Here is a 24,048-nt window from a genome sequence, read left to right on the forward strand (position 1 = left end):
AGTAGTAAAGTAGTGTCTCTTCTTAAAAATTGGTTTCAAAAGACTGTTTGTTTGGTGGGAAAATTTTTTTTCTAATTTTAGTAACTTCGTTTTTTTAATGAGAGGTGGTTTTTTAGAGTTTTTTTTTTTTTTAGATTTCAGATAAAGTTTTTTTATTCAAAATAATTAAATAAAAAACTAAAATTGATTATAAATTGAATATATAAATTTTAAATAAATACTATTAAATAAGTAATATAAATGATATTTTTAATAAATTTTTTAAAAAAATTATCACTTTTTTATTAAATACTATTAATATATCGCTTTGAATTTTTATTAAATTTTTTATTAAATTATTTGTAATAAAATCCTCACAAACTTTATTTAAAAATTTTATCCAAATTTTCTTTATTTTTAAGAAAAAATGCCCCACAAATTGTGGGCAAAGAAAGTTGAGTTGGTAGGGTCAATGAACCAATGATGGTTCAAATGCCCCTTCATTTAATAGGAAATTCACTTCCTTAGGGATGTTGTATTGTGACTATACAAAGCCTTTATGGGTCATTATCTTGGGCTACTGTTTCTCAGAAGACAACAATTTAAGTGTTCAATAGTTTCTTAACTCTTTTCTAGAGCTACTTTTTCCCTAAACAAGCCTAAAGTTAATTCAACCATAGATAAAGTTGGCACACATTTCACATTATTATTGTTTTAAGCCTAATATAAAGTCTTTTCTTAGTTTATGGACTAAGATTTTTAAGCTTTAGACCTTTAGTTAAAGCTAATCATTTTGGTAAATTAAATAGAGATTTTTTTTTTTAAAGTGTATGAATCTAATTTTTAATATTGTGAAAAAGCTAAAATACTTGCCTAGGAAGCTTATATTTTACTAGTAAATAGTTGTAAATTTAATTAACATTTAACATTGATATTTCATGATCTTATATAAAGGTTGTATTTTGAAAATAAAAAAAAAATTAGGAATACCAAAATTTGACCTTAAAATAAAAAAAATTTTGATTCACTAATAGCGAAATTAAAATTTTATAATTATTTATTTTCTTTTGTTTTTACCTTTGTAACAAAATGTAATATCAAAAGTTAATATGTATATACATTACATTGATATATCAAATCCTTGCAAATTTAGATGAGATTTTGAGTTCAAATCTCATTGTATATGAGTTTGTTTTAATATTATGTTGACTTCATTTTGTTATGCTTTAGTTTGTTAATTTATTTATTTGTTTAATTATTCAATTATATAATATTTAATTATGATTGTAACTTGTACTTGTAATTTCATAAAAAATTTTAAGATAAATTGTGCAAGTAAATACATATATATATACATACATGTGCATTTTATAATAAAAATGATAACATAAATATAAATGAATATAATTTGGTTAGTACTTGAGATTATCAAAAATTAAATTTTAATCATTGAAATAAAAATATTGCATTTTACCAACAAATTGCATGGCTTTTTACTATAAATTAATACCATTATTATAAAATAATTACTCACATTATTTTCTTAAATTTGTTATCTTGTAAGTTATAATTGGGATTTAAATTCGAAACATTTTAAACCGATTCCAATACTATTAAACTAACATATGATTAGTATGAATATTTTTTTAATTACTAGTAAAGTATATGGTACAAATACGAACATATATCATTTTATTAATTAATAAGTAATCGCCTTTAAAAAAAAAAAAAGTAATAAAGAACATGGTACATATGCAAGCACGTCATATCTTACTGGAGGATACTTTACATTGAATAAACCCAATTTTCATTTAACAAAAAAAAATTATTTTAATTAATAATAATATAAAAAAGCTTAGGAAATACGCGCATGATGGTAGCTCACCGAACAGGAATACCAAAAAAAAAAAAAAAAAAACCCACCTCGATAGTCTTCACGCATTATAAAATATTTAAATATTTATAAAAATTGTATATATGCAACGTAACATAATCCATGTTTTGTTTCGAAAATTCTGTTATTATCATCTCTCTGTTTGTTGGGTTGTGTCTGAAACGACTTGCATCTATGTTTGCTAACCCAAAACCATTCCTTCTGAATCTTTGTCTTCAAATTCTCTTCCTTCTTGTTTTCTAGTTTTCCCCAAACTCAATTCCCATCTTTTCTCCTTTTCTTCCGAGTTTCCCATCTTTATTTTTGAGAAAAAAAAATACGTGTTAGGTGTTACTATAAAGTTTTTGTAAGAGAAACGAAAATGGCGGAGGTTTTTCTCGCCTGGGTTATGATAACCGTCTTGGTTTTGGAGGCTGCGGTGGTTATGGGTGGTTTTCCGGTGACTTTGAAGCTGGAGAGAAGCATTCCTCTCCCGAGTCATGAACTCGAGCTGAGTCGAGTCAGAGAACGTGATAGACTCAGGCATGGAAGGTTGTTGCAGTCCTCTGGTGGTGTCGTGGATTTTCAAGTTCAAGGCACCTATGATCCGTTTCTTGTTGGGTAAAGAAGCCCCAATAAAAAATTTTCACTTTTTCTTCCTTTTTTTTTAATTTTAATTTGGGCTTGGGTTTTGGATCACTGGTTTCTAAATTTAGATTGAAAGGTTTAATTATTTGATGGGTTTTTTATTTTTTTTTTGTATTTTATTTTTAAATGAAATTATCAATTTCCTAATCTTCTTCTGTGTTTTTGTTAAAATTTTTTTTTCTCTAACGGCTATAAGCTAGTCTTCCTTCCTTTCCCTTTTCCTTTCAATTCAATAATTATGTCTTTCAAATAGTAATGCTTTTTCTCTTTCTCTTTGATTTTGCTCTGCTTTGTTTTGCTTTGGCTTTTGTTTTCTCTTTCCTTCAATTTCTTTTAGTTTTGCTGATTTATTTCTTTTTTTTTTAGGCTATATTATACAAAATTACAATTAGGTTCTCCTCCAAGGGAATTCTATGTACAGATTGATACTGGAAGTGATGTTTTATGGATAGGGTGCAATTCCTGCAATGGTTGTCCTGAATATAGCGGACTACAAGTAAAATTCGCTTTTCCTTACATTTGTTTTTATTCCTGAAACTGGTTGAAACAAATGGACATGAGCTACCATATTTTTGTTACAGATTCAACTTAATTTGTATGATCCTGGAAGCTCATCAACAGCTTCATTGGTCTCATGTTCAGACCAAAGGTGTAGTGCAGGTGCCCCATCATCAGATTCCGGCTGTTCAGGTCAGAGCAATCAATGCAGTTACACATTTCAGTATGGAGATGGTAGTGGCACATCGGGCTATTATGTAGCGGATTTGTTGCATTTTAATTCAATTTTTGAGGGAGCTATGACTTCTAATTCTACTGCTCCCATTATGTTCGGGTGAGCTAAATAGAATTCGTCAATGTTACGATAGTAATCATGTTTTTTCTGAATTTGTTTGATTAGAAAATGGAATTTATTGGCTGAAGTTGTGGATTGTGAAACAGGTGTAGTGTGTTGCAGACTGGAGATTTGACAAAGTCTGATAGAGCGGTTGATGGAATCTTTGGGTTTGGGCAGCAGGGTTTGTCTGTAATCTCTCAACTTTCATCACAGGGAATAACACCTAAAGTGTTTTCCCACTGCTTAAAAGGAAATAATGGTGGTGGGGGTATACTTGTTTTTGGCGAGATTTTGGAGCCGAATATTGTTTATACTCCACTCGTCCCATCACAGTATGTTCTTTCTTGTTAGGAAGAAATTGTTACACTCTTTTGTTTCATCTAATTGTTGCAGCCCTGGTTTTTTATCTGTCATGTCTGTTTGTCGTTCTTGCATATCTATTTAATTCAAATGCTTTATTAAGTTGTTTCCAGAATTAAACGTTTTGCTTGTTCCTGGTTTTGAAATTGTCATTTTCTTAATTTATAACTGTATGCACTTCATCATATTTGAAAGGTTTGGAGGAGAAAGTATGACAGAAACAAGCTGCACCTAAAGTCAGAATTTGTTATAGCTTCAGTAAACATTTTTAGTTATTTAGACTTACCGGTCCTTTTGATTTTCCAATGGTAGTTTCCTTATTATTCATAAAACCAAAAGCATTTGTGTTTTTGGTATGGCACAATAATGGTAATATGATACATAATCTTACATACATAGGTTCATTAGCTTGATATTCTACCCTTTCTGAAGTGAATTACCCTTATTTGGCTAGCTTGCTGGTGTTGAGATCAAAGAGTATGAGGAAAAGCCTGATCATAATGTTGTTTCCAATTTGCTTATTAGACATCTATTTTCTCTAGTTCAAGCGGCACTATCGCATGAACAGCACAGGAGCACCATGTTTGCTAGGTCACTACATCTGAGACTGTTAAGAGAAAAGTTATTGCTGCAGATTTTCATGGTTATGGCATAGTTTCCAAGAGAATTAAAAATATTGTTTTAGTAATAAATCATAATGAGACTTGGTGCTTTCTGAACTTTGTGGACTGAACTATTGGATAGTCCTTATACTTAGCAGTTGTCTCCAAACTGGGGTAGATTAGTGTTTGGACATGGTTAAAGCAATCATGAATTGTACTAGTTTCTGATCATAATTCTTCCATTATTTGGTGGAAGCTGACTCTCATTTAAACATTGTTATGTTCGATATATGCAGCTTTCTTTTATTTGAATAATACATTTTCAAATGTAATCTAAAAACATCTTAGTTCCAGTGATATAAACTATGCATGACATGAATCAGAATAGATATAGTTCAATAAGAAGATTAATCCAGCAGTGATTTGATAATTTGAATTGGCTTTGGCTTTCATTATCAGTTTTAATAATAAAGGTAGCTACATTCTTGAATGTCAAAAGATGTAAAGAGTTTCAACCTTTTGGTAATTGCCATTGGAGATTTATAATTTCATATCTCCCATAGGTTACAAAGAGGTGATTTCTTTCCACTAGTGAATCTCATTTGATGGATGTAACCTTTTTTTTACTTTGCAATATGTATAATATAGCATGCTTACTTATGTCACTTATTAGACACACCAAGTTAGACTTGGCTTATTTGGAGGCTTCTTCACTATGATACTGATAAACATCTAACAGCTTCACAAGTTTCAGCTGATTCTGATATTTTAAATATTCAATGATCTTCTTTCTATTGCTGAGGCATTGCCTTGATAATAGACTCCCCTCCAAAATGGAGACCTTAAGTTGTGATACCCCTTACTGAGACGATCAAGAGAAAAAACAAAAAAATAACATTTTTCTGCTTGTTTGATTATATATTCTTTATTATTGGAATATATAACACCAGACGGCTATTTGCTTAACCATTCTCGCACCACCAAAATTTCAGGCCTCACTATAATCTTGATCTTGTGAGCATTTCAGTTGGTGGGCAAGTTTTATCAATTGACCCATCAGTGTTTGCAACATCAAACAACCAAGGAACAATAGTTGATTCTGGGACAACTTTGGCATACTTAGCTGATGAAGCTTATGATGCATTCGTCAATGCTGTAAGTATTGAGCTAGATTTTACCGATACTTGGACATTAAAAAAATTATGCTTTTCCCCTGCTATGCTTGTCTTTCTGTTTAATGAAACACAAGCACTATATGATTGTAAAGCATGAGGTTAATGATTTCATTATTCTCTTGTTGCGCAGATTACAAACACGGTTTCACAAACTGTGCGCCCTGTTCTTTCCAAGGGAAATCAATGCTACCTAATAACCTCCAGGTTAAATTTCCTAAGATATTATTCTTTCATTTTGTTTCATCAAGTGTTCAATCTTATTCGATTATAGTAATTGACATTATTTTAACATTCTGTTCAGTGTAACTTACATATTCCCTCAAGTTAGTCTGAACTTTGCTGGTGGCGCATCCATGATTTTAAATCCTCAGGACTATCTTGTACAGCAGAATTCTATTGTGAGTCATCTAAAGCTTTGGACATGCATAGATAGATTTCTATCTACTTGTACCTTATTCTCTTTCTATTATATTGTAGAGAATGTGTCTGATTTTCTTCATTTGGACAAAATTGTTGGGTGGGGTCCCTTCAACTGGTTCCATAAATTTGACAAGCTCTTTTTCATAACTCTTGCCCCCTTCTAGTCATTTTTATTTTCCCCCATAAATTCAATCTTTAACATTATTAGCTGCTGCCTTTGTTATCTGTGTTCCTTCCCTGATGTTCTTTCATTTTTCTTTTCTTTATTTACTACATCCATCTAATCATTAGCCCATGTTTCAATTGCAAAGTGGAAGCGTATTGAAACAAGCTTTAAAGTTTAACAGTAACAAGAACGAAGTTCCTTGTCTATGTCATGTTTTTTATTTCATATCCCGAATTTCTAAATGGAAACGTGACTTTCTTTTTTACAGGGTGGTGCTGCAGTTTGGTGCATTGGCTTTCAGAAAATTCAGGGTCAAGGGATAACAATTTTAGGAGGTATTTTCACTGCACAAAATATTTTGATAGCTTGGAATGTTTATGTACCTAGTTGGGTGACTTCATGAATGTTGAGCCTTCTGAAAATTGTTTTATTTTCATAATTAGTTATTTATATGTGTAAGATTCCTAGTGCATGAAATTGTAGTGGTTTGATTACTGAGCTGGTTGATTTTTGTCTCCATGATGAAAGCGGCAACGCAGATTAAGCTTTTCACTATCTTCTGTTTTGCAGATCTTGTTCTGAAAGACAAAATCTTCGTTTATGATCTGGCAAATCAACGGATTGGATGGACGAACTATGACTGTAAGTGTAAATTACCCTGCTAAAACTGGCCTCAGGATTCCACATGAGAATATATTTTTGCAAATAACCTACACTGCAACAATCTTCTCAATCCTGTAAACTGGCGCTTTCACCATAACAGTGTTACAGATTAATAATGATGTCAATTGAAGTTTTAAACTGATCTTATGTGTTAGAAGTAGACATTTTAGACACCAAATACCACAAGAAAATTTTTTGTCATTTGATTTCACCAAGGTTACATCAAACACTGAATCTGCTCCCTTGTGTGTGTGATTAGGTTCAACGTCTGTCAATGTCTCTGCAAATGCTAATACAGGAAGAACTGAATTTGTAAATGCGGGGCAGATTAGCAATGATGGTTCCTCGTGGGATCAACTCCGGAGCATGAGAGCTTTACTTCCACATATGTTCGCGCTTGCCGGTCTACTGTTTTCGTAGCATATACTGCAAGGATTCCGGAATTAACACTCTCGGTTTCATTGTATAATTTCTCTCCGGTTTGCATTTATAGTTGTTCGTATTTATAACAATGGGGAGAACCATGATTAATTGTTTGATTGCTTCTAACTTGTGCAATGCAATTGTAGGTTATATTTTCAGGGCTCTGTTTTTCTTTGGAGTGTATCTTCGTCAGCCACGTAGAATTATAGATTTAGGGTTTACTTTATTGGCGGTGGTGTAAATTACATTCATACAGGATCATCTTAACAGCAAATTTAATTTATACAATCCTTCTTGCATTTGTTTCTTCAAGTTATTCCTTTTAATCTGTGCTTCCATTGATTTTACTTTTAACTTCTAACGAGTTAGTAGGAAAAAAGAAAAAAACAAATATTACTGTCACAAGTACCTTTTTTATCTTCTTTTTTTCCTTCTTAAGGGTAATTCTATTAATACCCCATAAGAGTTTTTTTTTTTTTTTGGGAATTTCTAAATGTACTACGATTTTTTTTATTCACACCTTATCTCTTTGTTATTAAAATTTTTTATAAATGAAATTATTTAAATATCTTTCTCACAAGTTTTTGGATATACTAATATGATAAGTTTTATAATTTTTTTGAAAATTAATTTTTGAAAAATTGTATAACTTATCGAAAATATTTTTTCAAAAAATTATATTAAAATCCATTTTCATGAAGGAAAGGATTAAAATTTTAAGAAAAAAAATAAAAAAAGGGAATTATTAAAAATTTTTATTAATCAGTGTAATGAAAAAGTTATTATTAGAAAAATTATAAATTTTAAAATTAATAAAAAAAGTTAATTATATTATTTTGATTTTAAAAAAAAATAAAATCTTATAAGGTCTTAATTAGATATTTCATTTTTTAATGTTTCAAATGATGGTGATGAAATTATAAGATCTTATTAACATATAAAAATTAAAATTTCTTGCAGCTATACAATTAATATTATTGAATACTATTAATTTTGTTAAAATTTAATATGCTAATCAGAGAAACTCATCTTAATAAATCGATGAAAAATTTTCTCCAAAAAGTGCAATTTAATTAAAGTTATTATAAAATTTTAATAATCAATATAAAAAATTACATTTATTATTTTATCTTCAATTTAATTAAGACCTCATAAAATTTTATTATTTCTCTTAGATCAAAATAGTAAAATTAAATTTTTTATTAATTTTAAAATTTATAATTTTTTCTAATAATAAAATTTTTCATTAATTAATTCATAAAAATTTTTAATAAAATTCTCTTTTTTGTAATTTTAATTAAAATTTGATTCCTTAAAACTTTTTGAAATTTTATTTTTAAAAAGTTATGACATTTCATAAATATATTTCTGAAAAATTATACAACTTATCGAATATAAATATTCAAAAACTTGTGAAAAAGATAATTACTTAATTTTCCTTATAAAAAATTTTAAAGAAAAGAAAAGCAAGGATATGAAAATAAAAAATGGTGGTGCATTTAAAAGCACTCCTTTTTTTCAAAATTATTTTAAATAAAATTACTTAATTATTATTTTTCTTTTCCCTTAACATGCTTTTTATTTTTTAGCTTCTAGATTTGCTTTAAAATTTTCTGTAAGATCTTTTTTTCAACTAGTTTTTTTCAAACCTATGTGTAATTTTTTTTTTTAAACTTCCATATATGCATTTTCGAATAAATTATATTTACCAAATATACATATCTAAAAGCTTTAAAATCGAAATAAAATAAATAATTAAGTAATCTCACCTAAAAATTTTAAAAAAATGAACTGTAAAGAGAAAATAAGATTCTGTTTAAAATCTTCCTTTTTCTAAAATGGAAAAACAGCTAGTTGTCCATCACTTAAATTAATTTATATCCAATTCTGCACATATAACCAATTTCCATCAACTCTACAAATAGACTTAGCTTATATAAATACGAAAATTATATATCACAATTTATTTTGATATAAAAAAACACATAATATATTTTTAAGTTTTATGAACTCATTATATTTGCTTAAATTGTCATACATATTACATTCATTTTTTTTTTGAATTATTTTCATGTTTTAAATTGACAGATGCAAAGATATTCCTGAACTTATTTCAGATAAAAATAATATATATTTCAAAATATTTTTGTTTTGTTAGCCCCTTCAGCCAGCAAATAGCTAAAAATACAATTTGCTTGTCAAAGGCCAAAAAATGAAATCCAACTTCAAAAGATATTTTTTTCATTAAACATGTTTTGAGATGATAGTTTTACCGTGTACAAACCATAGATGGCCCTCTGCCAATAGATCAAAACGATTCAAAAGTGTCCAGCTTTAAAACCCTATGCCTGTGACATGTACACAAAATCCAACCATGCCCTCAACCACCCAAAAAAAAAAAAAAAAGTCAGGAAGGGCATTCCCAGACTTGTAAGGATATCAAATTGTTCAAAAAGCTATTGACAATAAAACAATAACCCAAAGGCAAAAGAGTATGGGATTTAAGGGCTTTAAGCTAACCCTAAATAAGCACCCCCATTAACTAAGGAAGCATATATTGATGAAAGAAACCCCAAACAGGAAGAACAGAGACAGCCACGTCTATTCAGCAGTAAAACATTACTTCCTTCACATTGTCTTTGATGGAGGGGAGGGGCCGAAACTCAAGATTTCTGTCCCTTGCTTGTTGTCCCCCACTCGTAGAGCCACTGTCCGAAGTCTCATCCTCCACATAATAGCGTGCCCGAAAAGCTGCTAAATGGGCATAATATGCCGGAGGCACTGCGAATGAAATCAAAATATTATCTGTTAAGACTGGCTTACAAATAAACAAGTGATACACTGAAATCAGACTTAAGTGTAGTTAAACAAAAAGATCACCAACCTATGGAAACTGACCGAGTACACCTTGCATACCTGTTAATGAGTAGAATTATTATATAATTAGTACTAATCTGAGTATTATTTATTCACATTGTTTCAGATTATAGAGAAAGAAGTAAACACATACGTGTAACATAAATTGTTTGTAAGCACTTGCAAGATGTCCGCGGTGAAATTGTTTTCATCATACAACACATGGTAATGTGTGGGCTTGCTTGTTCCCTGCATAAGAAAAATAGAAACTTTAAAAAAAAGACATGGTATCAGACAAAAGGAGCAGATCAAAATAGTATAAATTGATCATCCTATCAGCAGAAGGCAAGCCTAGTTTACCTGGATTCCGGCATGGCTATTGAGATAAAAATCGAATTCAGTGGGGTGGCAAATGCTAGTATCAACAACAGTACCTGCAAAACATGGTTATAGTAAAAAGTTGATACAATTCTGCAGAAAGGTAGGTCAAGAGAATTTGATCAATCCTTATTACAAGATTTATTACCTGGTAAAATATTGCCACTCCTGTCCATTTGGTCACGTTCAGTAGGAAATAAGCGAGTATGATGCCTCTTCTGCACTACAACAAATGTAACTGGTGGCATATATCCATCCTCTAGTGAGGCACAAGCCTGGAAGGAACACAACTACTGGCATCAGCAAGCGCAAACACCAAACATTGCATAAATGAAACATAGCAGATTTTACTAAGCAAACTCCCTCAGTTGAAAATCCTAAATCCATAAAATCTTCATTTTCTGTTTAAAGTAAATGCACTGGTAATTAAATATACAAAGAACCATATGCACACACCACAGCATTTAAAATAAAGTTAGTTACGAGATTATAACACAATCACCATATGCTGAAGTTGATGGCAGGTGCGATAGACTTTTCTAAAAGACACAGCTGTTACTTAGTCCATGTGAGAGCGCATTTTAACAAACCCCCCCTTCCCCCCACCCCAAATCAAAAATTAAAATTTAATACCTTTCGAATTGCATCCATTTCATAGAGCAAAACTTGATTAAATTGGCCTTCACTAACACCATCTCTGCCAAATTAAAAAACACATTATCAGCAATGCTGCGAAAACACATTCAAGGATTTGGATGATCAGAAACAAAGGCTACCTGTAGAAAATAATCCTGTAAGGTTTTTGTCCAGTTGACCTAAAAAAAGCCACAAGCAATTCTCTGCGGAAAACAAAAAATTTTTTAGGAAATATGTCAAGTCTTCTAACAAGTATAACATGATCCTAAAATAAATCCATTTCCACCTCCATACCTTATCATTCCACCATGAACTACACCCTTTTGTGGATCTGGAACTGTTCTATAAAGATCCTGTATTATTTCCTCCCGATGAGGCTGTGCAGAGACAATTCCGCGATACTTGGTTACCTCTGGCCAATCCATTGAAGCAACTACCTGCAGCCAGTAAACCACCTTTAACATGATGAAGGAACAGAAAAGAGACAATAGAGAACATGACTATACTTACTGCAGCTATTGAAGAACTAGAATCTTCCCCAGGCGGTGGATGAGTGACATCCGCACCAAAAATAATTGTAGGGTGATCAGACACACGTGGAATTTTTTTTTGAATGGCATCAATCAGCACCGTATTTCGTCCCCCAACCTAGTCAATTTACAACTCTCAAAAACGATTAAAAAATAACAAAGGAGCCAACATGAATATCAAATTACCAATGAGGCAGGAAAAGTACCTTCACATTGATCTTCAGAGCAACATTTTCAAAATATTGATTGCTAAACCTTGCAGCTTGCTTGGGCTGGCAACATTGGGAAACAATACCAAGCTCCGTTTCGCATATTCGTTTAATTTTCCCTGTAAGCAAAAGATTTTAGTTGCATGGAGAAAACTCAGCATTATCCAAATATTTGAAATCTGGATCTCTTACCATAAGAACCAGTCTGATCAGGTAAGATAATTATCAACAACTGAAGTGGCCTCTTCATGCCTGTAGACTCCTTGTAAATTTCCAAGAGAGCTTGATCAATTCTATTAGGACGAGCTGAACGAATACGAATAGAAGCAGTTTGGCAGAATACCTTAGATAACAACCAAAAGGAAAATAAAGTCAGTCAATTACTAGAAAACAAGCATGATATCTGCACTTAAGAAACCACACAGCATACCATTCCTTTGCTGTTGCACATTTTCACGAGCTCATAACAAAAGTCTTCTGACATATTAGCATATTCTAAGGAGAAGTTCACGCAAGTCCAAAAATCCACTTTCCCACCATTGACCATTTTCTGCGAACCAAAAATTAAATAGTTTCAGTGAAAATCCTGGTATACCAAAAGTTCACACAAATGACTCCTTTTGCCTTCAGGTTCCAAGGGCTATTTATATAGGGTGCTATTACTAGTAACTGCTAATAGACCATCATTCTTCTAAAACCTCAAAATCAAGAAAAAGCATCATGTCCCAAAATTTTAGCTGGTTACAGTATTAAAAGTTCTCCAATCCTGCTCAGTGCTTATAAAGTACAAATTCCTCAAAAGAATTTAAGACACATTACAATGTAAAATATACACCATGGACACACATAAGAACTCTTGAATGGAACTGGAAAAGAGATGTAATTCCTGTTCCTTTAGAAACTGTAAGATCTTGGACTCAAGAAGAAGCCAAGCATCATTTTGACACAGTTCTGATTCCTCTATTTTTTGGAAGGAAACATCAAAGAGAATCTTTTTCATAGGAAAGAATGACACAGCCTGAAAGAACTAGTATACCACCTTGTTGATCATGTTCCATGCACCAAACCCAGGTTTGACACTTCGTTCTTGTCCACTTTCATGATACTTAAGCTGCATGAAGCAAAACAAGCAAACAACAAATTTTATATTAAGATAGCAACTATGATTTCTCTTGAAAATATAACATATTGGCATGTAATTACCATAGGAGGAGGTAAAACTCGGGCATCAACCAATGTATGTTCTCTTCGAACTTGAATTCCAAATTCTTTATCTACAAGATCATCTCCCTGGAAATTATTAACCCTCACCATCTGCAGCAACATAATAGGCAAGTGCAATCACAATTCTTAATTAATCAACAAAACAATAAATGCCGCTATGAGAAGAAAGTATCCAATATTGTTGTACCTTGTTAATATTCTCCTCCCTATCACGTGGACGTTGACAGGTTGCTTTCAATAGTGCCTTTACTTGTTGCTCATTTAGCTTTTTTGTATATCTCTGTCCCTCAACAATCCTGCACAGCTGTATAACAAACAAAATCAAATACGAGAAAAGAGAGAAAAACATCAGTACACAAAGTCATAAGGAATAAAAAAAGAAGAAAATAATTCCATATTCATTTAAAAGTGAACCTCCATTGGCAAGTAGACAGGTTTTGATTCACTTCCACATTGAAGGGCAGGCAAAGATGCATATTTAAGCCCAATTTTGTATTTATCACGGAAATACTGAACCACAGACACATTTGTTCTCTTGTCATCAAGAGTAAACCTAGAAAAACCAAAAATTGGACAAAAGCATAATGAGAATAAATAGGAAGAGAGAAAAGCAAGTAGATACGGAAAAAAGAGTAGTAGATCGTTGGGACAATATAACAGAGGCTAAAAAGCTTGAGGAATACAAATGTAATAGTACAAATATTTTACTTATTACAGAAATCCTCATTCAAAAAATTTGCAATCTGCTTAGTATCATCCAAAAGGGTAGTTTAAGGTCTTTGCACAATGACGATGGTAGTCATTGACTCACATATCTAAGCATAAAAGATATTTTAGAACAAGTCGATTATGACCAAATACCAACAATTGTGAACTGCAACTAAAAAGAACTCCGATTTGATTTGAATATGGAACTTACATAAGAAGTACACATATGAAACAGACACAACAAACAAAAAATTGTAAAGAACAGAAGTCACCCAAAAACAATTTTACAATACTGGCCTTATATTAGCACTTCAAATATTTATAGTAAGTATAGTATTATAAAGAACTCACGTTAACTGGCTTATTGGCTCTCTAGATATGCCTGCGATCTTGCAAGTTTTTGCATAATCCATGTGGTTAAGACGAACCCTTACTCCTTTCAAGGCCTTTTTCACCTAAAAATCATGGCAATATATATAAAGACTATGAATTAAATAAGTAACTAAACGAACAAAATGGTTAAACAGAGGGATAAGGTGAATGATACTTTAATACGATCTTGATCAGACAGAGGCCTTGACAGGTTTGGATTCTTGAAATGTTTGGTAACAAACTCCGTAACTAAAATTGGCTCATAGAATGATCGAGCAGAGACATCTGTAAAGAGAAACCAGACATTCAAAAAGAAAAACCAGTACAACTACAACTAAAATATTAAGTAAAAATGATTACACAAATTGTAAAACGTAAATGGCAACAATCCTGGAGTAGCTACCAATATTAAGAGATAAACCCATCTGTGTGGGCCGAAGACTCTGATAATAACCCATCCAGTACTCTACTCCATTACCAAGTTCTCCTTTACGACCTAGTTGTGTACTGAAAAATGACCTTCCCACCACAGTATAACTGCAAAAGAAAGTTTCAAATAGATCAAACCACTATAGAGGCATATAAATTTAGTTTCAGCAATTTAATAGCAAATGCTGAACATTGTTAGAAACAGGCAAGTACTTCTCAGATGGTTTAGCCCTAAGAACAATATCCAGCACTTGAATAGTTTCTTGAGGACATTCAAAATGTCTTCCACGCAAGAACTCCTGCAGATAATGAAGATCAGGCTTGGATGCCAACTTGATAGCCACCTTAAATGACCGTTCCTTCCTGCAGTAACACACAACCAGACAAATCACCCTTAAACATCAATGATACCAAATAAAAAGAAAAATACACTGACATCATCATAATATTCAATAATATTACCTTGCAGAACTAGATGAACCACGAGAGCCATCTTCGTCGTTTACCTTGACAACAAACTCCTTTGAGTCAAATGGCAGGGCACCTGCTGTGTACAAGCTCTTCCGGCCATCATAGGCTGGACACCGACGACCAAGATGTGACTCCTTGTACGACTCAGTAAGTTGTTTCATTATAGCTCTGTTCAACTTCTTTGAGGGTACCTCAGGAGTTATGGAAACCTAAAAGCCATAAATAAAGTACCAAAAGCCATTAAAAGAAAAGGGTAGAAAATACAAAAATAAACAGAGATGACAATGAGTTAAAGAAATAACCAAACAGAAGAAACCACTAAATTCAAAGAATAGGGACTAAATTCAAAATGTGGAAATAATTCTATCAAAAAAGTGGAAATAATTTTAAAAAATTATTAACAGTTAAAATCTTCTTTAATTTGTTTCTAACATAAATTTAAGACAACAATCTATAAAACATATTGCTAAAGCCTTCCAAATACTGAAATTGAAATGTCAAATAAAAACAGAGATATAAGGCATAAGCAAAAAAGAACAAAAGAAAAAAAAAAGAGAGAGAACTAACAAAAATAGAACGATTAAAACAACAAAATTGCCGAAAATGACAAAGAAAATAGCGACTAGAAATCAATGAGAGAGAGAGTTACATCGTAGTGATGAAGATCATGATAAGCAACATCAACGAAGAAATGATTGGCTCTAACCCTGCATTTTCTACCGACCGTACCCAGACCTGGCCTGGGCGGGAACCTAATCGCCTTTGAGGACGAAGGAGGAAGAGGAGGCGTCGTCGTCGCACCCCGCGGCTCCAATGTAAGCTTCTCGGTGACCTCCCTGCTCAGTGATTCCGCACCAGAACTCGACGAAGGATGATGCGCCCGAGAAGTAGAGGTTGCCGGCGTAGTTGGAGGAGGTGGTTGAGTTGGAGCCACCTCAAGAGGAGGAGGTTGAGTTGGAGCCACCTCAAGAGGAGGACCAGAGGATCCACGTCTTCTACCAGAGGCACGACCTCTTCCTCTGTCACCGCTGCCACCACGAGGGAAAGACTGCGACGGTTGACCGCGACCAGATTCCCGTCCCCGGCCACGTCCACCACCGCCGCGGCCACCACCGACACGTCCAGACATTGCCGTTAAACAATAAGAAAACTAATAGTGTCAAGAAGAAAATCCAAAAGGGGATAAACAGCAAAAACAAAATTGATAGTGACACCAGACACCGGTCGGCTTTGAATGACTCTCTAAATTGAAAATACCAAGAGAAGTGGGAGCGAGAGTAGCATTTATATAGTAGAAGCGAACAGAGACTTGGGAAGACGTGTAAAATATGACTGACTTAATGGGTGAAACTTTGAAACGAAAATGACGAGATGAATATGGGTTCGGGGTGAATTTATTTTTTAAGTTTAAATTAATTTAAAATTTAAAATTAAATTAAATATATTAATTATTAGTATATAATATAATTTAACTAAGTGATCTCGATTCGGAATGTAACCCGAATCAAACTTGACTGGCGGACATGGCGATTGCGTATCGTCTATCTATAAATAACTGCCATTTCTTAATGATGAATTTGCCCTTCGTGTTTTAACAAAATATAGGATGAGTCCTACTAAAATCTTTTGCAAGCGAATTTGTCGCAGTGGCCTTTGTCTTGCTGCCGAAATTTTGCACGTTTTAAGGGTCGGGATACGACGAATTCGGAGGATCAACGATGTAGTCGAGAATGTTAGTTTTTTTTTTTTTTATTAAAATCTGCAATAAGATTTACGACAATAAAGGAAAGTTCGTAATTTCGTATAAATTTAAGGGTGTAACAGTCAATACAACGAAGGGGCAAAGCATAGTCTATCGCCATCGTATCGGGGAACATATCTGCATAGGCGAGGGCAATTAGGCCAGCAAAACGCAAAGCACCCTACCACCACTGGCCATCCACCCTCAGCTCACGCCATATTTATCCCAAAGCCACGTACGACCAATCCCTGAAATGCCCCTGCCCACGCGGACTCTCTTCCGATATAAATAAAACTCAGAGATGAAATGGGGCCCTCAATGGAACTTCTCCAACACGTGTCAGTCACAATGCTGAGTTTAGTACTATATTAAAACGACAAAGTCACAAAGTAAATGAAAGGGAAAAACAATGCTTTTTTTTTTTTTTCTGCTATAGCCAGTCAGCGGCGGCGCCTATGCGATGATGATTTCTATGAGTCGCTAGAGCTATGGTGTGGGCTCCATCGTTGAAGATTTTCTATTTACAGTTTTATTTTTTCAATTAAAGTGGGAACAATTTTCCGTACGGTCAATGGACTTTTGGGCGATTATATATAAGAAAAAGGGACAAAAGTGGAATTATAAAATCAGATCCAATGAAAGGAGGGAATGTCTCACGATTCTTCCGAAGGAAGGTGCTTCCGAAGCGGGAAAATTGAAACTACCATCAAATCCTTCATCTTTGGGCCACGTTTCGACCTGTGATTGTGTCTCGGAGACTTTCGACCAATAAGAAAAAGGTTAGTCAGTATCATGTCAAGAGTATGAACACACCGGATAATTTCTGGTCATTGCTTGTCGAAGAAGCTTTTACTTGGAAGCAGAGGTTTGTTAGTGCGGCCCACTGCAGGTACTAGGAAAGAAAAAAGTGCCGACTTTCTTTATTCAATCTTTTTTTTTTCTTTTTTATGAGGAAATTCTTTCATATCCTTTTCGGTGTTCACACTTCAACATTTTTCCCTGTGAAATCTTTCAACCAAAAAAAAATATTTTATAAAAACATTTTATAAAATGTCAAAGTGGAAATATAAATAATTTTTAATTTTTAAAATAAAATAAAATATTTTATATTAAAAAAAATCATTATTGTAAAATTTAACGAAAGAAATTTTATAATAATAATAATATTTATAAAACAATTCATGATATTCATTTTTAAACAAATGTTTGATATTATTAGAAATATTTAATTATAATTTTATTATAATATGCATAAGATTCATTAAAAAAAAAAGTCGTATTCAGATTTTCATTTTTATGAATCCAACATCTTATAAGAAGGATTTGAATATGTTTCGGTACTCTTTTGTTGCGTGTGTTAAGCAAAGTATAAAGTAGAAATAAAAACCAATTAATATTCTCCTTGTCTAAAGTTTCTATTCTCTTTTTTTTTTTTTGATAAATAAAGCTTATATCTTTACTTTACTTTAGTTTAATTTATTCACTTATCTTTTTTTTTTCTTTTGACTTAAACTTTTGTTTTAGTATTAAAAAAAAAAATTAGATGATCGAAATATGTGCTGTTCAGTTTTTTACATTTTCCGCATTTCATTGGACAACTTTGAAAAAGCAACTCATAAGTATGAACCGGTCCTTACTTTTAGGTTTTTTTTTAATGTAATTATAAATATTTTATTTAAAAAATTGTACGTATGACATATCAAATTCAATTTTATAAAAATTTATCTTTAAAAAAAATGAATTATTTGGATGTAATGCTCATGTATATGTAATATATAAATAATGTATAGATGTATGTTAATTCTTAATTATGAAAGATTAAACAAATAAATGATTGATTCAAGTGATAAAAAATTTTATTATATTAATAATTGTAAAAAAATAATATTTTATAAATTTATTAATTCCAACGTAAATAAATTTATATTTTATAAGTCTGAAAAAAAAATTTCAAACCCAAGAAAACTTGTCTCTAAAAAAATTATATATGAAAGTCTAAAACATTATTCTTTTCAATTTTCCTCCATAATGAAAATCAAATATTAAAGTATCTTTCGTTTTTCATCGGTGAGGAAAGAAACAATCAGTAATAGTAATTTGACAGCCCAAGTCTCCAAGTCCAAGGTGTTTCCTTTTGCTGCCAGCAAGCAAGACAAATTCCTGATTTTACTCTCTTGAGCACCAAAATCTACCATAACTAATGAAACAACCAATTTTGATCCTGGGAGGTTGCTTTTTACGTTTTGAGGCAGTGAATTTTGTCCATTTCCACTCCTAAAAGTTAGAACATCCCAGTTAAGCTTTCTTGGTGATGGGTTTTTCCTTTCGGAAACTCTAATAATAAATTTTTTAAAAATAATCTTCATGTTGAGAATAATTAATATTCTTGATTTGAATGATGGAACATGAAGGTGCAGAAGTGGTTAAAAAAAAAAAAGTTTACTTGAAAAAAGAATTTCTCATATGATGGATGAATGGAACAAAGAGAATTAATTATTCCTTTAGGATTTTGGCATAAATTCTTTTTTACTTTATTAATTCTGCCCACGCCAGTGAAAGGTATTCTTTTGCCCTTTTCACCGACTTTTCTCTGCCCTTTTTTCACATGAACCGAAAGATATCAAATCGGAGATGAGGTTGGTTCCTGGAAAAACTAATGACACGGATTTAGATTTAGTGGATCGTGTATAAATATTAAAATTTATATATTTATATAATATTTTATATAAAAATATATGTTATAATTTATATTGATGTAAAAAAATAAAATATATTTTTTGTTTTATTAAATAAATATATAATTATTAATAAAATTTTAAATTATATTATTTTATATTTTTAAATCATATTATATTTTAAATTATTAAAATAAAAAGGTGTCAAATTTGTTAAAAAAATAAAATCAAGAGATGTCAGGAGCATTTCTATGTTGAGTCAATCACGTGTATAAAGAATGAAGAAAGGGGAATTTGAAAAAAAGAAAATAATGGATTTCTAGTCTAATTTTAATTTTTTATCTCGTAAATAACAATGCAAATAGTCAGTAATATGCACTATGATGTGACTGTTAAAATGTAGATGACTTGACCATTGATATATAACACTGTTTTCTAAGTGTAGGCCTTACTTTTGATGGAGGAGTCGTTGAAATCAAATTATGACTTAATCTCAACCTAATTGGTTTCCTTTCAAAATCAAAATTGGATGAAATTACTAGGAAAATGGGTTTAATTTTGGTTAAAAAAATTAAAAAAATAAGTAATTAGTTGATAACAACCAAACTAAAGTTCCTTAAAGTTGAGGTCATATGCTCTTATCATCACCGTGGTAATGAGTACCGCTACTTCATGATTTGTTCCTCGAAGTCAAACATTTTGTATATTGTTTTTCGTGATTTGGGGCCCACAAAATTTCCATCAATCAAGGTTGGTAATTCATCTCAAATTTGTTGCATTCTACCTTGATTTGATCAAGGTATTTTTTGTAGGTGGGTATTGGATTTTATTTTATTTTTTAAATTGGAATAGAATTTTAAGTAAATTCGTTTCGTTTGATATATATAATATTTTTATTATTTATTTAATTTTATATTTATATTTTAAAATAATATTTTAATAATTTTTAATTTAATTTAATATTAAAAATAATATTTTATTAAATTTAAATGATTTTAAATATTTATTATATAAAATTGGATCAAATTTTGAATAAATAAAATTTTGTTTTAATTCGTTGTCATCTTTAAAAGTTTTTTGTGATTAATCATATTAATCAAATTAAAATCATAATGTGATAATCTACTAATTTATTCAAAAATTATGACTTATTAACCTTTTAATTTTTAAATTTTAATGTTAAAATTTATATGACACATATATTATTAGTAAAGATATTAAAAAAATAAAATATATAAATGTCTCGTAGTCTGATTTATAAAATTTAAAAAATTTATCACAGAATAATTCTTTGCTTAACATAGAGTCCAATCCAACTCCAACCACTCCACGAGGCCTCGGAGTAATTTCCCATAAACGTTAAAAAAAAAAAAATCCTAAATCATATATGCTGAAACCTTTTGCTGCTTTGCAAGAAAGCAGCAGTTATCTTCAGCTACTATTTCCCTACAAATCAGAGACCCCACCGAAACATTTAATTAATTAATATATATATATATATATATATAAATATATAGAGATGAAAATGATGTAAAATTAATTATACTTTATAAACCTGAAGACATTTAAAATTAACCTTGATGATGAATGATGTGAGTAATCTTATTAACGTTTTTAAATACATTTTAAAATTAAATTTAAATTAAAAATAAAATTTGGGTCGGATCCAAATCATAAAAAACTCATGTATAAGACCCGACTTTTGAACCGTCTTCATATGGGGCAAGTCTTGAAATATCAATTTTGGTGTTTAGCATATATTCTCTGTAAATCAAGGTTCATTTGCTATTTATCAAAAAACTTTCTAACTTCGTTCAAATTATTTAATCAAATATGTAACTTTTTTATGTTTCGTTTTTTAAATAAATTTAATAACTATTTTGTCTAATTTTGTAATTTTTTTTTTATTTCTTGATTGTGAAGTAACAAAAAATAAGAGAAATAAAAAAAAGTTTGATTCTAAGAACTTATTAGAAAAGGAAAAGGACAAGAAAATTGGAGTGAATTGCTGATGATATAATAAACATGTTTACAAGCGGTTCATCGAAAATTTTATTTATTTATACTTTTAATTATAAAATACAAAAAAATGAAGAAAATATAAAGTTAAATTCTAAGATATTATTAGAAAAATGAAAAAGGACAATACAATTGTAGTGAATTATTCTTTTGGTTCCAAAATCTAATACTGCAACTTGACATTTGTTGATTAACTGATGTAACAAAGCGTTTGTGGCTGTGATGTCTTTACAATTACTTGACCAATGACCATAAGTACATGTTGTAGATTTATAAGGAAAGAAAATTAGTTCTCATATTGACACCATAAAACATAGTTGGATGCACTTTTGATGATAAAGACAAATTGTCATGCCTAATTACTATAATTTGTCATAAAAAATAAAATTTAATCTTAAAATTTGTTCGATTACCAAATTTATTTGATAAAAATTTAAAATTATATTTTATATACTTATTTGATGATGATACCATGTCACAATTATACGAGAAATTATATTAAGTTGTAATTAAATCGATGAATTTATTAACTATGTTTTCATCATTTTTTTTTCATCATATTGAAATTTATGAAATTATGTTAAGTTGTAATTAAATCAATGAATTTACTAAATATGTTTTCATCAGTTTTTTTTTTTTTTTTCGTCATATTGAAATGTCTTTTTGACATTAAACATTGAATGCATAACTTTTACCGACGTAAAATACAACAATTCAACCTAATGAGAATCCCTTCTCGATGTACTACCAAATTCGATATTCTAAATTCTAATCGGAAGTCCTTGGTTAATGTAATCGCAAATCCATAGAGAATTGATTCATTATGTTCTTGTTATTTGAAAAAGTAGTAAAGGATTTCATTCGTTGCTTGTCGTTGGAAAAATGACCTAGTTATGGAAATTAGACAACTAATGTATGAAAAGAATATAAGTTGCTTTTTTATTAATAAAGTTCAAAGATGCTAGATATTATAAAATAAATGAAGAGGGTTACTTACATTAATTTATGTTATGTTTAGATAGATATTAATTAAATAAATAAATGAAAGAAAAAAATTTTTAGAAGGAAATGAAAAGGTATATGTACTAATTATTTTGATAGTTAAAATTAATAAATGAATGAAGAGGAAATAAATTTTAACAATTGTTATTTTGACAAACAGTGAAAAAGAAATGAAATAATTTATTATAAATTTTTTTTATAAAATAACATATAATATACAAATATATCTTTATGCTATCTTACTTATATTAACAAATCTTTTTGAACAAACTTAAGCATGTTTTATGTGGTAAGATATATTAGCTAATTATTGATTTACTATTAATTTTGTATTTAATTTAGTATTTTAATTTTTGTTGATAGCAATTTAGTTTGTTAAAACTTTAAAAATTAAAAAATATTTATAAATTACGATATTATATAAAATACTCATAAAAAATTTTATTTTTGTAGAAAGTGTCAATTATATAATCAAATCTAATGTAATAATAAAAATATGAATATAATAATCTTGTTACAAAAATAAAATTTTTTCAACTTTTCATTCCTTAATTTTTTCCTCAAATTAAGATATTAAAAAAGTGGGCCCCTAAATTAAAATATTAAAAAAGTGAGAATTATAAGGGAAACCAAAGTTTATTAGATTTTTATCTCTTTCTTTTTCTTTAAATTAAAAGTTTATCAAACTAAATGAAAGAGTTTTTTGTTTTCGTTATTTTTCATTATTTTCTTTTTTTTTCTTCCATTTTCCTTCATCGAAACATAGTGTTAAGCTCTCCCTCTCTTTATATATATATAAATATATAGTTGAATAAAAATGATTAAAATAAAAAATATAAGTTTGATTCAAATTAATTATGAATTTAATTTTATTTCAATATTTAAAAAATTATAAAACTTACACTAATATAAAAAGAATTCTTATAACAGAGAAAAATTTTTGGTTAAAATAATAGTTATCTTAAGTGAATGACATAATCCATGATCTAATTTTTTAATACATGGACAAGCTTTAATATTTGTAATGTATCTTACATTTAATTGATTTATTTTTTAAAAATTTAAAATATTTCATATAATAAATTATGTTTATTTTTTTTACATTTATAATTGACTTACCTTTTACATTTACATGACATATTATAAATAAAAACCTTTTACAATCCAGGTTTCAAATCTTAAATAAAAAATTCAATTATTAAAAATATTTTATTTTCATACATCCAAAAAACCAATATAAATTTTAAGATATATGCAACCATAATTAATATTATATCAATATAAGTCTATATTAGTTTTTAAAATATATTATTATTGTCTTCCATAAATACTTCTCTTTTTTAATTCATACTAAACTCGATAGAATTAAATATTTAGAGTAAGGTCAAAATATCTCAATCCAATCACACAAATAAAAACGAAATTAAACCATCAAGTAAATATATAAGAGACAATAATGTAACGTAGTTCGACTTAATCGACTTACATTCATGGATGAAAAATAAGATTTACTTATTATAAAGACTTATAAACATATAAATTATATCAATCTTACTTAATATATCAATACTCATAAGACCATTTCAATTTTTTATAATTCTATAAAATATTCTAAACTCAAATCAATATATACTAATATACACTAATGCACTCA

At 29.9% G+C, this 24,048-nt stretch overlaps 2 protein-coding genes across 5 annotated transcripts; one reads left to right on the forward strand and one right to left on the reverse strand.

The window, feature by feature from the left end:
• Positions 1-1,982: 1,982 nt before the first annotated feature.
• On the forward strand, positions 1,983-7,456 carry LOC111303759 (aspartic proteinase 36-like). 3 transcript variants are annotated; one of them, XM_022900186.2, is made up of 11 exons: positions 1,983-2,473; positions 2,867-2,996; positions 3,082-3,332; positions 3,440-3,667; positions 5,290-5,452; positions 5,603-5,676; positions 5,774-5,870; positions 6,327-6,393; positions 6,629-6,700; positions 6,981-7,184; positions 7,291-7,456. In XM_022900186.2, the coding sequence occupies exons 1-10, from the start codon at positions 2,235-2,237 to the stop codon at positions 7,139-7,141; spliced, it is 1,482 nt and encodes a 493-aa protein (XP_022755921.1). In that variant the 5' UTR covers positions 1,983-2,234; the 3' UTR covers positions 7,142-7,184; positions 7,291-7,456. The 3 variants fall into 3 exon arrangements, with proteins under 3 accessions (XP_022755921.1, XP_022755920.1, XP_089598783.1); XM_022900185.2 differs by having other exon boundaries at positions 6,981-7,456; XM_089742657.1 differs by having other exon boundaries at positions 1,983-2,404; positions 6,981-7,456.
• A 1,901-nt stretch (positions 7,457-9,357) lies between these two features.
• On the reverse strand, positions 9,358-16,215 carry LOC111303760 (protein argonaute 5-like). Of its 2 annotated transcripts, none has more exons than XM_022900187.2 (22): positions 15,607-16,215; positions 14,949-15,166; positions 14,700-14,849; positions 14,461-14,594; positions 14,233-14,342; positions 14,037-14,140; positions 13,392-13,530; positions 13,165-13,281; positions 12,957-13,067; positions 12,793-12,864; positions 12,184-12,303; positions 11,946-12,096; positions 11,751-11,872; positions 11,525-11,662; positions 11,309-11,451; positions 11,155-11,217; positions 11,012-11,075; positions 10,527-10,653; positions 10,361-10,434; positions 10,155-10,249; positions 10,029-10,060; positions 9,358-9,925 (listed from the first exon to the last, which is right to left on the reverse strand). In XM_022900187.2, exons 1-22 carry the CDS (start codon positions 16,084-16,086, stop codon positions 9,750-9,752), a joined length of 2,940 nt encoding a protein of 979 aa, XP_022755922.2. In that variant the 5' UTR covers positions 16,087-16,215; the 3' UTR covers positions 9,358-9,749. The 2 variants fall into 2 exon arrangements, with proteins under 2 accessions (XP_022755922.2, XP_089598784.1); XM_089742658.1 differs by having other exon boundaries at positions 10,155-10,269.
• Positions 16,216-24,048: the final 7,833 nt, after the last annotated feature.

This window comes from Durio zibethinus, chromosome 13 (assembly GCF_047325235.1).
Source record: "Durio zibethinus cultivar Kanyao isolate XHJ-2024 chromosome 13, ASM4732523v1, whole genome shotgun sequence".
Classification (NCBI taxonomy): domain Eukaryota; kingdom Viridiplantae; phylum Streptophyta; class Magnoliopsida; order Malvales; family Malvaceae; genus Durio; species Durio zibethinus.

Excerpts from the sequence above, each read along its gene's own strand:
- LOC111303760 (XM_022900187.2), bottom strand. The coding sequence starts at position 16,086 with ATGTCTGGACGTGTCGGTGGTGGCCGCGGCGGTGGTGGACGTGGCCGG. Across the intron at positions 13,068-13,164 it reads GGGAGGAGAATATTAACAAG|ATGGTGAGGGTTAATAATTT; the intron begins GTACAACAATAT and ends ATGTTGCTGCAG. Across the intron at positions 11,663-11,750 it reads CTCTGAAGATCAATGTGAAG|GTTGGGGGACGAAATACGGT; the intron begins GTACTTTTCCTG and ends TAAATTGACTAG.
- LOC111303759 (XM_022900185.2), top strand. The coding sequence starts at position 2,235 with ATGGCGGAGGTTTTTCTCGCCTGGGTTATGATAACCGTCTTGGTTTTG. Across the intron at positions 3,333-3,439 it reads ACTGCTCCCATTATGTTCGG|GTGTAGTGTGTTGCAGACTG; the intron begins GTGAGCTAAATA and ends ATTGTGAAACAG. Across the intron at positions 5,871-6,326 it reads TTGTACAGCAGAATTCTATT|GGTGGTGCTGCAGTTTGGTG; the intron begins GTGAGTCATCTA and ends TCTTTTTTACAG.